Source organism: Epinephelus fuscoguttatus, linkage group LG6, assembly GCF_011397635.1.
Source record: "Epinephelus fuscoguttatus linkage group LG6, E.fuscoguttatus.final_Chr_v1".
NCBI lineage: Eukaryota > Metazoa > Chordata > Actinopteri > Perciformes > Serranidae > Epinephelus > Epinephelus fuscoguttatus.
In genome coordinates, this window is record NC_064757.1 from 1,400,787 (window position 1) to 1,415,694 (window position 14,908).

The 14,908-nt window shown below is 41.9% G+C and overlaps 1 protein-coding gene across 2 annotated transcripts in view; it reads left to right on the top strand.

Annotated features, from left to right (window-relative positions):
- LOC125890223 (centrosome-associated protein CEP250-like) overlaps positions 1 to 11,533 on the top strand; it is a 102,862-nt gene extending 91,329 nt beyond the window's left edge. For both annotated transcript variants that reach the window (XM_049578746.1, XM_049578747.1), the window contains exon 11: positions 11 to 11,533. In XM_049578746.1, the coding sequence (XP_049434703.1) occupies positions 11 to 9,697 (9,687 nt within the window). In that variant the 3' untranslated portion in view covers positions 9,698 to 11,533. The remainder of the gene's footprint in view (positions 1 to 10) is intronic.
- The last annotated feature ends 3,375 nt before the right edge of the window (positions 11,534 to 14,908 follow it).

The window sequence follows — 14,908 nt, forward strand, 5'->3', positions numbered from 1 at the left end:
TTTATTTTAGGGTATGATCAGTGTGGCTCCTGAAGGACAAGGAGAGGATGCAGTTGATACTGTACCTGGAGAAACAGTTCGCGTGTTGGACCAACCAGCCACTGTCTTAGCCCCACAAGACCTAGAGGAAGCTGATGTTACATTAGCACCTATGACTGAAGAGCCACAAGTAGAAAATGATACCCCACAGGATCTGACCAACACATCCCGTGGCTCACAGATAACAGTTGAGAATGTGGCATCAGAAATTGAGGAAGCAGGGAAAGAGTATCAGAATGAAGACACTGCAGTGCTAGTCGTTTCTGAAGAGGTTTTGGAGGTACACAAGGGAGCAGAAACTCTGGACAAAGTAGGAGAGAAAACTCAAATTGGGGACACTGGTGAAAAGTTAGAAAAAAAAGTTACACAACATGAGGTGAGTCTGTTAACATATGCAACATCAGAGGATGGTGAAGCTGGAAGAACTGGAAAAACAAGGAGAACTGTTGTAAAGGCCATAAAAACTGTACAGAGTGAAACCCCCAGACGGAGATCTAAGCGGCAGCACAAGCTACAGGAGGGGTTAAAGGAGGAATCTACAGTCCAGGGCGGAGACTTAATTTTGAGAGGAAGAACTGTTACAAAGACCCCCACACCTAAACGCAAAAATCCCTGCTGCAGCCAGAAAGTAAGTGAAGAACTAGAGAAAGAGGCCAATGAAGTGGCAGACGAGAATGAAGTTTCCATAACTGATGTAGTGGAAGAGTCAGCTGTAATTGAGAGAGAGCAAGAAGAAATGACCTCTGTAAAAAGGGATGTAGTTAATGTGGAAGAATTAACAGAAGAAAAGCAACAGCCCAAAGATGAACAACTAGCAAATGAAGGGGAGGCAAAGAAACAACATCAGCCTGGGGTGGAAGACACTGTAGTGAAGGGATGTTCCACAGAGCTTCCCAATATAGCAGAAACTGCATTGACAAAGGAAAATGAGGATGAAAAAGTTACAGATGAATCTCAGAAAATACAAAAAGGCGAGAAGGTAGAAACATCAGTGATAGGGGATAAACAAGATGTCTCTGATGATGAGATACAGGAGCCCCCTGTTGCACAGAAGAGAGCCTTGACAGGCAGACTTAAAGTCACTCCCAAACCTCAGCCCACAAGACAAAGCAAAAGACATCAGCAACAAAAGGCAGAGCACATAGATGAAGCTGACCTGGAAACAGGAGGTTCTGCTGGTGAAGAGAAAGCAGATGAACAACCGACAGACAAACAGATGGATGAACACCACAAGGATGAACAAGAGGAGACTGCTGACAAAACAGAAGAAGATATATCAATAGAGGAAACAACTGTTTTGAAAAAAAGTCAAATTCCACAGACAGAGAAGACAGCAGAGGATGTTATACCTTCAACTGAGGTAAATGTGGAAGGGACCAAGGAAGTACAAGAAATGGAAGAGACTGAGGGAGAAGCAGAAAAGGAGAAAGAGTCAGTCAGTGTCTTCAGGAAGGGAGGGTGTTCTGCTGCTGCCACAGCTAGACTTAAAATAGCCCACACACAGTGTCAGACAGAGGAAGGAGAAGAAGAAACTGAAGAGATTGAAAGAGAGGAAGAAGGGACAGGACAGGAATTGTCTGAGGAGAAAGGGGAGGGGGTAGGGGAAGAAGAAAAGAGTGTGGAAATGGAGAAAGACAAAGATGTGGAAGAGTCTTTGTCTGATGAAGAAATGAGCACTCAGTTAGCTCAGGCAGAAGAAAATACACAGCTAGAAGTTGAGATGGAAAAGCTAGAAGCTGTGGCACAGGAATCGGTCACAGAGCAAGAGACAGTGAAAGAGGAACAGTCTGCTGTATCAGAGACATGTGCAGAGGGACAGGAAGTGGCTTCTGTTGGAGAAAGTTCTGAAAAGACACCTAATGCAGACAAGGGAATGGTTACTGTTAAGGCAGAAGCACCGCCTGTTGAAACAGTAGTTCGTAGAAGTGGTGAAAAGACAGTGAGAACCACAAGAAGCAAAACCACAAAAAGACAAGATGATGAGCAAAAACAGTCGGCTGTTAAGAAAAGCACAGAAGAAGGTGAGCTGGCAGTACTGGCAGTAGAAACAAGATTTTTTAGGAGGGGAAGGAGGTCTGCTGCTGCCACAGCTAAACATAAATCCAAAAGAGCCTGCACACAGTGTCAGACAGAGGGAGAAGGAGAAGAAGAAAGTCGTCCTGCTGAAGAGACTGGAAGAGAGGAAGGAGAGACATGGCAGAAATTGCCTAAGGAGAAACGGGAGAAGGTAGAGGAAGAGGAAGAGAGTGTGGAAATGGAGAAAGACAAAGATGTGGAAGATGAAGTTGAGAGTACAGCTGGGGAAGAATTTGCCATAGGAGATGCAAAGCAGATGAAAGATGCCTCAACGGAGGAAGCAGCAGTGCTTGAAGAGGAGGACAACAGTGACAAAGATGTTGATGAGATCACTACTGACACAGTACAGATTTCACCAGCTGAGGTAGGAGAGACTAACTCAGCCGAGGAAGAGGAAACCATGGTTCTTGAAAAACCCACTGTTGCTCCTGATGTGGGATCAGACACTGCCATTGTCACTGGTGTGGCGGGTGATGTGATACAAGAGCCTGATACTGTGGCTGCTACTTTAGAAGCAGTCATACCTGATATAGCTCTAGGTGAGGCTGATGCATCAGCAGCTGGAGAGCCTCAGGAAAAGGACATTGGCTCTGAAATCCCCAAGCTCCAGAAAGCCACTATTATCTTAGTAGACATAAAAACAAGCTGTCATCATCTTAGTGTAAAGGAGGCAGAAGAAACACCAGTTGCCAGAGTGCATGCTGCTTCAGAAAATCAACAGGAAGAGGAGAATGGAGATAAACAGGAGAACATTAAAGAAAAATCTGTAGAGGCAACTGTAGAGACAGAGACCTCCAAGAAGGAAGAGCTTGAAGAAGACAATTCTGAAAAAGAAAAGGATGAATCTGCTGATGTGGATGAGGAAATGAGGAAAGCAGAGGAAGCACTGATTACTGAAAAACAAACAGTTGAATCAAGCTGTGAATCAACAAGTAGAAGTGACCAACAAAAGGAGGAAGACAACACAGGTGAGGGTATAACTAAAAATGAGATGGATGAAGTAGAAACAGGCACTGATGAGGTGGAAGAAGAGATGGAATCTGTGGATAAGGATGCAGTTATAGTAATAGTTCCAGTGGAGAAGAAGCAGTCTGCAGTTTCTGAGATATGTAGAGAAGCAGACATTTCAACAGGAGATGATGCTGAAGAGAATCTTCCACCAGCTGAGGTAGATAAAGCAATGAGCTCGGAAGAAGAAGAAGAAGAAGAAGAAGAAGAAGAAGAAGCGGCATCAGTTATTGAAACCAGAGCTCTGAAGCGTCAAACAAAACCAAGCAAAGCTACACCAAAACGCAAAAGCACCAGAAGAAGAAAGCAAGGTGATGCACAAGAAGAAGACAACAACAACAGGGAAGAACAACTAGCAGTGACAACGAGAACACTGAGGAGTGGCAGGATATCTGCCTCTGACACACAAAAAGGCAAATCCAGAAGAAGCTGCAAACAAATCCAGGAAGGAGGGCAAAATGTAGAAGAGAAAACTCAAAGTGTCAACAAAACAAGGGTAGAAGAAGATGAGGCTGTAGAACCACCAGCTATAGAAAAGATAGATAAAGAGATGGAGGACAAAGATGAGACAGTAGAAAAGTTTGAGGAGGAAGCTGCCACTGAAAGAGTGGAAGACTTAGAACCAGAAATAGATATGGAGGATGGGAAAGCAGTAGCAATGCAAGCACAAGATGGAGTGGAAGAGCAATTAGAAAGTATATTCAAAACATTTGCAGAAAAGGAGGTGGAGGCTTCAGGTGAAGAATGTGATGAAAGGAAACCAGCCATGGGGTGTGAGGAAATGGAGCTACTGCCAGATGCTGTCACCAGATCTCTGAGAAGTGGTCAAAAGATGTCCAAAGCTTCACCAAAAAACAAGTCCAGACAAAGCAAAAAACAGCAAGATGAAATGAAGGAGGGGGGGGCATCTGCAGAAAAGAGCACTGATGGAAATGAACCTCCAGCAGAAACAAGAATTTTGAGAGGGGAAAGGAAGTCTGTTTGTGGAATACACAAACAACTCAAGAAAGAGGAAGACGGATTGAAGGAATCAGGTGAGGAAGCAGGGGTAGTGGAAGAAGAAGAGGCAAGGCTGGGATCAGTCAAAGAGCCACCAACAGAAGCGGATGAGGGGAAGGTCCCAGATGAGGATAAAACAGAGATGGAGAATGAAGAATTTGTTCCTGTAGAAGTGAGAAAAGTAGTGTCAGAAGAGGGAACGATGGAAATTACTGAAGATGAAGAGAACACAGCTGGAGATGCAGCTGATGCAGATGAGTTAGTACAAGGAGAGACTGACACACCATTACCCGAACTAGCTACGGACTCCGCTGTACTTTCACCTAGTAAAGAAGAGGCAACACATTCAGTAGAGGATCAACAGAGTGAAGAAATGGCACCCAAGCTTTCTGATCTCCAAAGACTGACTGTGGTTTTAGTGGACGTGCAAAAAAAACATCATGACATTAAGGAAGTAACAGCAGCTGCCAGGCTGGGGGGTTCTGTACAAAAGACTGCCACTAACGCAGAAGAGGAGCAGAAAGAAGAAAGAGCGGCAGAGGAGAAAGTTACTGGGTTCCCTTTGGGAACAGAAAAAAATGAGCTGGAGAAGGTGATAGTGGACGAGGAAGAATTTCAGGATGATGTGGAAGCAGTCACAACAAAAGATACAGGGGAGGGGATAGCTGAGGAGACAGCTAAAGAAGAAGAGGCTAAAAGTATTAATGATGAGCAGGAGCCTATAATCACCGAAACTAAAACATGTAGAAGTAAAAAGCAAGCAGTCAAAGCCACACCAAGTACCAAATTAGCAAGAAGCAGACAGAAAAAGGGTGAACTAGCAAAGAAGGCTTCAACAATTCAGAAAGTTCAAACAGTTCAAACAGTTCAAATAAGGGTTCTGAGGAGAGGAAGGATGTTTAGGCCTGTCACACAAAAATGTGCAACAAAAAGAACCCACAAGCAGCTCCAGGAAAGAGAGGAAGTAGAGGGAGGAGAGAAATCTACAGCGGTTGAGGAGAGAGTGGAAGAAGAGAAACAACAGCAGGTGATTGATCAGGAGAAGAAAGAGAAACTTAAAAAACGAGACGTAACTGAACAAGTGGAACATATAGAAGCAGAAATGGGCATGGACAAAGAGAATACTTTGGCAGAGGAAGCTGTCATACAACAAGAGGAGGAACAAGTCAACAGCACTGAGACAGCTGGAAATGAGGAAACAGGGGCTTCAGCTGGACTGCATGCTGATGAGGGAAAGGCCCCTGATGTTGCAGAGGAAGCAGTCCCAACACAAGATACAGTGGAGGGGGAACAGTTGACCTCTGCATCGAAGGAAGTGGAAAGTGCATCTGGAGTAAGTACACAAGAGACATTGTTGACAGCAAAGGATGACAAGGCAAACAATGTGTCTGAGAAGGAGAAAGCAACAGTTACTGAAAGAGTTCTGAGAAGTGGTGAAAAGACAGTGAGAGACACAAGACACAAAACCACAAAAAGACAAAAAGATGAGCAAGAAGAGACAGCTGTCGAGAAAAGCACAGAAGAGGATGAGCTGGCAGTAGAAACAAGAATTTTGAGGAAGGGAAGGAGGTCTGCTGCTGCCACAGCTAGACTTAAATCCAAAAGAGCCTGCACACAGTGTCAGACAGAGGAAGAAGGAGAAGAAGAAACTCCTCCTGCTGAAGAGACTGGAGGAGAGAAAGAAGAGACACAACAGGGATCTCCTAAGGAGAAAGGGGAGGAGGTAGAGGAAGAGGAAAAGAGTGTGGAAATGGAGAAAGAAAAAGATGTGGAAGATGAAGAAGTTGAGAGTGCAGCTGGGGAAGAATTTGCTATCGGAGATGCAGCGCAGATGAAAGATGCCTCAACAGAGGAAGCAGCAGTGCTTGAAGAGGAGGATAAAAGTGATAAAGATGTTGATGACATCAGTACTCACACAGTCCAGATTTCATCAGCTGAAGAAGAGGAAACCACAGTCATAGAAAAAGTTACTGATGCTGCTGAAGTGGGATCTGACACTGCCCTTACTGAAGAAGAAGAAATAGTAGGCGATGCATCTGAGGTGCCAGAAGAAGAGGCCCCAGCCACAACAACAAGAGCTCCTAGGAGCAAAATAAAAACTTCACCTGCCACACCATCACGAAGATCCAAAAGACAGAAAGACCAAGTAGTAGTGGAGACTCAGCAGCAGGAAGAAGAACACCCTGAAGAAGAACAAGATTATGAGGTAACTAATGATTCACCTCCAAGATCTGTACAAAAAAGGCCAAGAGTGGACTCCAGTGAAAAAGAGGAGGCAGATGAGCAAAGTGAGACTGAGGCAGCCACTGAGAAGGAGGAATCAGATGATGACAAAGACAACAAGAAAGCTAAATCTTATGCGGATGAACCAAAAGAGAAGCTAGACAATTTGTATACAGATAGAGAGGTAGAGACAGTAGGTATAAGTCAAAAGGATGAGGACAATGAGCAGGATATGTCAGAGGAAGAGGTGGAGCCTATAATGATTGGAAAGAGAGTTTTAAGAGGGAGGACAGTTGCTGCAGTAATAATCACACCTCAACCAAAATCCAGAAGGCGCAGTGCTAAAGCTCAAACAACAGAGGAGTCTTTGTCTGATGAAGAAAAGAACATTCAGTTAGCTCAGACGGAAGAAAATACAGAGCTAGAAGTTGAGATGGAAAAGGTTGATGCTGTGGTACAGGAATCAGTCACAGAGCAAGAGACAGTGGAAGAGGAACAGTCTGCTGTATCAGAGACATGTGCAGAGGGACAGGAAGTGGCTTCCGTTGGAGAAAGTTCTGAAAAGACACCTAATGCAGACAAGGGAATGGTTACTGATAAGGCAGAAGCACCAACTGTTGAAACAGAAGTTCGTAGAAGTGGTGAAAAGACAGTGAGAACCACAAGAAGCAAAACTGCAAAAAGACAAGATGATGAGCAAGAAGAGTCAGCTGTTGAGAAAAGCACAGAAGGGCTGGCAGCAGAAACAAGAATTTTGAGGAAGGGAAGGAGGTCTGCTGCTGCCACAGCTAGACAAAAATCCAAAAGAGCCCGCACACAGTGTCAGACAGAGGAAGAAGGAGAAGAAGAAACTCCTCCTGCTGAAGAGACTGGAGGAGAGGAGGGAGAGACACGACAAGGATTGCCTGGGGAGAAAGGGGAGAAGGTAGAGGAAGAGGAAAGGGGTGTGGAAATGGAGAAAGATAAAGATGTGGAAGATGAAGTTGAGAGGGCGTTCGGGGGAGAATCGGCTGTCAGAGATGCAAAACCGATGAAAGATGCGTCAGCAGAGGAAGCAGCAGCACTTGAAGAGGAGGACAACAGTGTGAAAGCTGTTGATGACATCAGTACTGACACAGTCCAGATTTCACCAGCTGAGGTAGGAGAGACTAACTCAGCTGAGGAAGAGGAAACCACAGTCATAGAAAAACCCACTGTTGCTACTGAAGTGGGATCTGACACTGCCATTACTGAAGAAGAGGAATTAGTAGGCGATGCATCTGTGGTGCCAGAAGAAGAGGCCCCAGCCATAACAACAAGAGGTCTTAGGAGCAAAATCAAAACTTCACCTGCCACACCATCACGATCCAAAAGACAGAAAGACCAAGGAGTAGTGGAGACTCAGCAGCAGGAAGAAGAAAACCTTGAAGAAGAACAAGACGATGAGGTAATTAATGATTCACCTCCAAGATCTGTACAAAAAAGGCCAAGAGTGGATTCCAGTGAAAAAGGGGAGGTGGATGAGCAACGTGAGACTGAGGCAACCACTGACAAGGAGGAATCAGATGACGACAAAGACAACAAGAAAGTTAAATCTTCTGCAGATAAACCAAAAGAGAAGCTCGACAATTTGTGTACAGATAGAGAGGTAGAGACAGCAGGTATAAGTCAAAAGGATGTAGACAATGAGCAGAATATGTCAAAGGAAGAATTAGAGCCTATAGTGATTGGAAAGAGAGTTTTAAGAGGGAGGTCAGTTTCTTCAGTAACAGTCACACCCCAGCCAAAATCCAGAAGGCGCAGTGCCAAAGTTCAAAAAGCAGAGGAGTCTTTGTCTGATGAAGAAAAGACCACTCAGTTAGTTCAAGCAGAAGAAAATACACAGCCAGAAGTTGAGATGGAAAAGCTAGAAGCTGTGGCACAGGAAGCGGTCACAGAGCAAGAGACAGTGAAAGAGGAACAGTCTGCTGTATCAGAGACATGTGCAGAGGGACAGGAATTGGTTTCTGTTGGGGAAAGGGCTGAAGAGACACCTAATGCAGACAAGGGAATGGTTACTGATGAGGAAGAAGCACCAACTGTTGTAACAGGAGTTCTGAGAAGTGGTGAAAAGACAGTGAGAATCACAAGAAGCAAAACCAGAAAAGGACAAGATGATGAGCAAGAAGAGACAGCTGTTGAGAAAAGCACAGAAGAAGATGAGCTGGCAGTAGAAACAAGAATTTTGAGGAAGGGAGGGAGGTCTGCTGCTGCCACAGCTAGACAAAAATCCAAAAGAGCCCGCACACAGTGTCAGACAGAGGAAGAAGGAGAAGAAGAAACTCCTCCTGCTGAAGAGACTGGAGGAGAGAAAGAAGAGACACGACAGGGATTGCCTAAGGAGAAAGGGGAGGAGGTAGAGGAAGAGGAAAAGAGTGTGGAAATGGAGAAAGAAAAAGATGAGGAAGATGAAGAAGTTGAGAGTGCAGCTGGGGAAGAATTTGCCATAGGAGATGCAGAACAGATGAAAGATGCGTCAACAGAGGAAGCAGCAGTGCTTGAAGAGGAGGACAAAAGTGATAAAGATGTTGATGACATCAGTACTCACACAATCCAGATTTCATCAGCTGAGGTAGAAGAGACTAACTCATCTGAGGAAGAGAAAACCACAGTCATAGAAAAAGTTACTGATGCTACTGAAGTGGGATCTGACACTGCCCTTACTGAAGAAGAGGAGTTAGTAGGCAGTGCATCTGTGGTGCCAGAAGAGGCCCCAGCCATAACAACACGAGGTCTGAGGAGCAAAATAAAAACTTTATCTGCCACATCATCACGAAGATCCAAAAGACAGAAAGACCAAGAAGTAGTGGAGACTCAACAGCAGGAAGAAGACCCTGAAGAAGAACAAGATCATGAGGTAACTAATGATTCACCTCCAAGATCCGTACGAAAAAGGCCAAGAGTGGACTCCAGTGAAAAAGGGGAGGCAGATGAGCAACGTGAGACTGAGGCAGCCACTGAGGAGCAATCAGATGACAACAAAGACAACAAGAAAGCTAAATCTTATGCAGATGAACCAAAAGAGAAGCTCGACAACTTAGATAGAGATAGAGAGGTAGAGACAGCAGGTATAAGTCAAAAGGATGTAGACAATGAGCAGAATATGTCAAAGGAAGAATTAGAGCCTATAGTGATTGGAAACAGAGTTTTAAGAAGGAGGTCAGTTTCTTCAGTAATAGTCACACCCCAGCCAAAATCCAGAAGGTGCAGTGCTAAAGTTCAAACAGCAGAGGAGTCTCTGTCTGATGAAGAAGAGAATGCTCAATTTGCTCAGAAGAGAAAAAGCACTGAGGTAACAGCAACTCGTAAATCTAAGCGTCTCAGCAGAGATTAGATTGTTCTCAATGCTATGATTGACTCACATAAAATGTATGTAATTGTGTTTATACCTGATGTTTTACTGCAAGCTTCTGTAGTGTGCAGGCTCACAGTGTAGACATAGAAACTTTTGTACATTTTTCATCTTGATTTAAAGGTAGACTATCACTTTTGCAATGTTACCTCCATTAGTACGTGTTTCATGCTAGATATGCTCTTAAGTTTTGGTCTGTCCAGTAGGTTATGATGGGTAACATTGGCTAGTGGTAGATGCAACTGTGTAACTGGTATTACTGAGTCAGGTCACTGACTTAATGACTCTTTTCTACTTTAGCTACTGTTGCACTAAGCTGTAGCATTTACCCTTATCCCATAAATGGTGACAGACCTTTCCAGGGGTACCCCACCTCGATCAGTGCAAGCTGCAATAGGCTCCTGTGCCCCATGGCCCTGCAAAGGGTAAATGGCTAGAAATGACAAATAGCAATATCTTTTTACTGTTAGGGCTTGTGACCACAGTGGCTGCTGTGCATAAGTCACATATTCTTGCTTTAAATACACTGTCTGCAATCTAAAAATATAGGAACAAAAGGTGAACTTCAGGCACTCATGCACTGAGCAGGAACAGATGCTTTTGAATTAAGTTAAAAAGCCTTTTTTTTGAGTATAGAGAAAGCACACTACTGTTTCATTCTTTAAAGTGCAATCTCAAAATATAGTTTTAAACTCCCCCCTTTACACCCAGGGACACTGTGGGTCACAATTTTTTTCACCAGTATGTCTCATTTAACTACAAACAAAAAACGATGCCACCACGATCACTCAAAAGATTCAAGACAAACAAATTCTACACAATGTGGCTTTAAAAGACCTCTGATTCTCTGCACACTTGTCACAGGTGTGACATACTTACTTATCTATACTCATTGATTCGAATTTTTGTAAAGTGTTTTTGCCTTTTCCCAGTTTGTACGTGAACATCAAGTATATTTTGTGGTAAAACACCAAGTTTGATCAAAGAGATAACAAAATCTATTGGGACCACATTGGATTTCTTTTGACTGTTCCTTTAAAAGCCATAATTTGGATTCAACTGAGGATTCTCACATATGGGAATTACTATTTTTATATTGTAAATATTTTTTTATATTTCATCGAAAATGTGAATATCTAGTTTGCATTTTGTAATGCAACAGATCTCACAACTGCAGGTCTTTGTATAATCTTAATTAGCAATATGCAACAAGGTCCAATTAGAATTACAAAGAATTTATGAAATGCTTATTCCAAGGAACAAGTCAGTTTGTAAAGGCTGCATTTTTTTTTAATTATTTGTGTACTTTGATATAAAAATTATTACCAAAACATGCTCTTTCTTTGCAACTATCAGCAGAACTCAGGTCTTAATGTTAGCATGTTCTCTTTTTATATACATTTAACATGTAGAGATTTTAACATGCAGCTCGATCTAATATGTAATCACCTCATGTTACACCTTTGACTAACTGTGAACTTGAGCTTCATACCCTGTAGAAAGGCCATCATGGAGTCAATGTCCTCAGTCATGTTTATGTTGTTTTCACTAATGTGGTATCATTTAGTCAACATTATACATTGTCTCATCAGTGTATTGATTTTGTTAGTTGTATCATTTGGAAGCTAACATTTATTTAGCAGTGTGATGTAAAACTTTGATGTGTCACACTTGTATTTGTGCTAAATAGCAGATGCCAATTAAGGTCATGAACTCATTTTTAGCTGCAAAATTATTTTTCCATGAACTGAAATGGTGGCAAATAAAGTTTTTAAAGGTCATATGTCAAGTTAATCAATAAAACAACACTTGGAATAACATTGAGTTTCACTTAATTTTAGTGTTCAATCCATGACACACATCACTTACTAAATATTATTAATTCGCCATTTTCATCAATGTGAATGCTAAATGTTTGTCAGATCTTTATTTTTTATTATTAGGGTCCGGGCAGTTAAGCTGCCAGGACACTATTGTAATCCTAGGTATTATTATTCTTCTTTGTTCTTTCTTGGGTGAAAACTCACCAAACTTTGCACAAAGGTCCAGTCTCATGCCAGATATCCTCAGCTGTAAACTCAAGTCAATAGTCCTGATGGTGGCGCTACAGCAAGCATCTAAAGTTCAAAACTTTGAAAATTCATAACAAATCAACCATACGTGCTACAACTTCACAACTTTCATCAAACTGTAGCCCCAATACTGAAGAAACTTTTGTACATTTATACAACCTATTAAAAATTATTAAGTCCATCACTCTTTTTTTTTTCAAAAACTGTAAAACTTCTTAAACCTATCTCCTCCCACAATTTTTGCTCAGTTGACACCAAACTTCCTACAGAGCATCTTTAGACTGTCCTACAAAAACTTTTTGATTTATCAAAAATTGACCCTACAGTGCATCACAATGTTTGACTGTAAACGGTACTGTAAACATATACATGCAAATTCTTGCTAAATAAATCTTCAATGTTCATGAAAAAAATGACAAAATTCTAGAGTCATGGTAGATGATGTTTGGCAAATTTGAGAATTTTGTCTCAAAAACTGAATTTTTGACAGCATTTTGAATTTTGCACTAATGTAAACAATTGGAGTCAATGTAAAAATGCCAATTTTAAACATCAGTTTTTCACTTATGGAGCAAATCATTCATTGTTACAAACAAATTACCAACATCTCCATGCTGTCTAGATGCAATATGCGTATTTTCAGATTTTGGTCTTAATAACTGAATTTTTTACAGTGGTTTCAAATCTGCCTTTCCATGCACGGATGGCTGCTTTCCTACACAACAGTGAATGGCTTACTCAATTTGTGAAGCCACTGTTGAGTTGCTATTTGCCAATTAGCTCAGAGCGGTAGATGACCGTCTTAGGTTCCAGAGGTTGCGGGTTCGAGCCTCAACTGGTGCAGAATCCGCATTGTAATGCAATCATCTACTTGTGCTCCAGCTTATTGCTTAAAATTGCCTGAGTGTGACTGATCACTGTGTAGCATCTTCAAGTCCTTTTTCTGCTATAAAATCTGCCTTGTCATGCTTGAAAATAAACCAAACTTTGCACAAAGATCCAGTGTCAGTACTTCAGTGTGAAACCATCTGAGGCTTCTCACTTTGCATAACTAGTTAAATATCAGTTTTTCACTTATGAAGCAAATCAATCATTGTTAAAATAAATTACCAACGTCTCTATGTTGTCTAGATGCAATATGTGTATTTTCAGATTTTTGTTTCGATAGCTGAATTTTTTGCAGTGGTTTGAAATCTGCTTTTCCATGCATGGACGGCTGCTAAACCTGCACGTCTGGCTTAGTCAATTTGTGAAGCTACACATGAATTGCCACTGACTAATTAGCTCAGTGAGATAGAAATTGATTCTTAGTCTCAGAGGTTGTGAGTTCAAGCCTCAGCTGATGCGAAAGGCAGATTGTGTTGCTAAATGTCTTCCAATTCTTCTGCTTGTTGCTCAGAATTGCCTAAAAATGCCTGGACCCGACCCATCGCTGCGCAGCAGCTATAATTATTCTTTCAATTCCATAAGAATAATTGGCTGCCTGATGCTTCTGCACACTTTCAGCCACAGAAACCATTCAAAGACGAAGCCTTTTTCTACCACTTATACTTTATAAAATATTAAGCTTTTTTTCAGATTTTTAATATGAATGTTGATTCAGCATTCACACTACTGTGGAATTCTCTCACTTCTGTATGTTTTCAGTTTACTACTCCTTTTGCATACTTTCACCTACAAAAAAACATTAGAATATCAAAAATGCTGAGCTCTTTTAGGACGTGTGTGCTTTTTAATCAATGTTTTTCTTCCACTTATCACATAGTTACAATGTAACTATGGGGCGACTCTTTAAATCCTCTTAAACCTTCTCCACCTCAAAATGCTATCCACCTTATTTTTCACGGAAACACAGAGGCAAAACAGAACGCAGCCAGCTTCCGTGTTTTTTGTGCGACACTTCGGTCCAGCACTCTTAACACTGTGTAAATGGGAATCGCCTTGTTGTTTACTTTGCTGCGTTTAGCTATATATATGTATATATCACATTTTTCACGTCAGTATATCACTGTTTAAACTAATCTGATGTTTGTAAAGTCTATAAACACAATGACTGAACAAACATTAGTATTTTCTCTGTGTGTAATTAATAACATGGTTATTGTAGATTAGCTGGGCTAACCGTTAGCTGTTAGCCGTGTCTGTAATAACTCACTAAACTCACAAAGTGGCCTGTGAAAAAAAATATTTTCTCCAGTGGATGTCTTAGTTACAACATGATTGAGCTAATTGGAGTAGTTTCATGTCGTATCCAAAAACGGGAGGCTTTTAACGGATGACGATCCTGATGTTAGCTTTGCTGCTAGTGTTAACGTTAGCTGTCCCTGTCAGCTGCAGCCACTGATGCTTTCTAGACATCGTGATTTCCCAAAACTGAATAAATACCACACATAGCAACACAAAACTGCTTTGCTAGCTCAATCATGTTGTAACGGCTGGATGGTTGATGCGTACATGCTGATTTGGGTGCTATCAGAGCCAATCCGCGCATCACTATGGCTTAATGATCAACTCAGTCAATTAAAACAACCCGTCCTGTGTTAGGAGTGTATGTCGCTGACAGAAAGAAAGAAAGAAAGAAAAGGGGAAAAAAGATAGAAAAGCAGCGTACACCTCACATATATATTTCTCACAGTTGCGCACATGTTTGGCTGGCATGCAGAAGCACCGTCTGTGTGTCGAGGGTGCGAGCCGCAGCTTCAGCTGCCCGGTGTGTTTTTTCGCTGATTGGGTTCTGCAGGTTCTCTGCTGGTACACTGGAGACGGGGATCAAGCAGTTTGTCTCACTCGGGATAGATTGTGCTTTTTTGGTTCACAGTTTATGATTAACGTGCGATTTATTTGCGTTTAGAGGGAATAAATTTCCGTTATAACCGAAACGTGGGCACAGTTATCTATATAAAATACACAGACTAACTAACTAACTAACTGATTAACAAACATAAACAACTGAAAATTGAAATAAAAAAATAGCTTGCACCGTTAGCTCCAGTAAGGGAAAGCATGAGGGAAAGCGGCTGACCGGAAGTCACGTACAAAAAAACGGAAGTTGATCACTATTTACTTCCGTGTTTGAAAATAAGGTGGATTCCTACCAAATTCTCTCAGCAACAGACTTCAT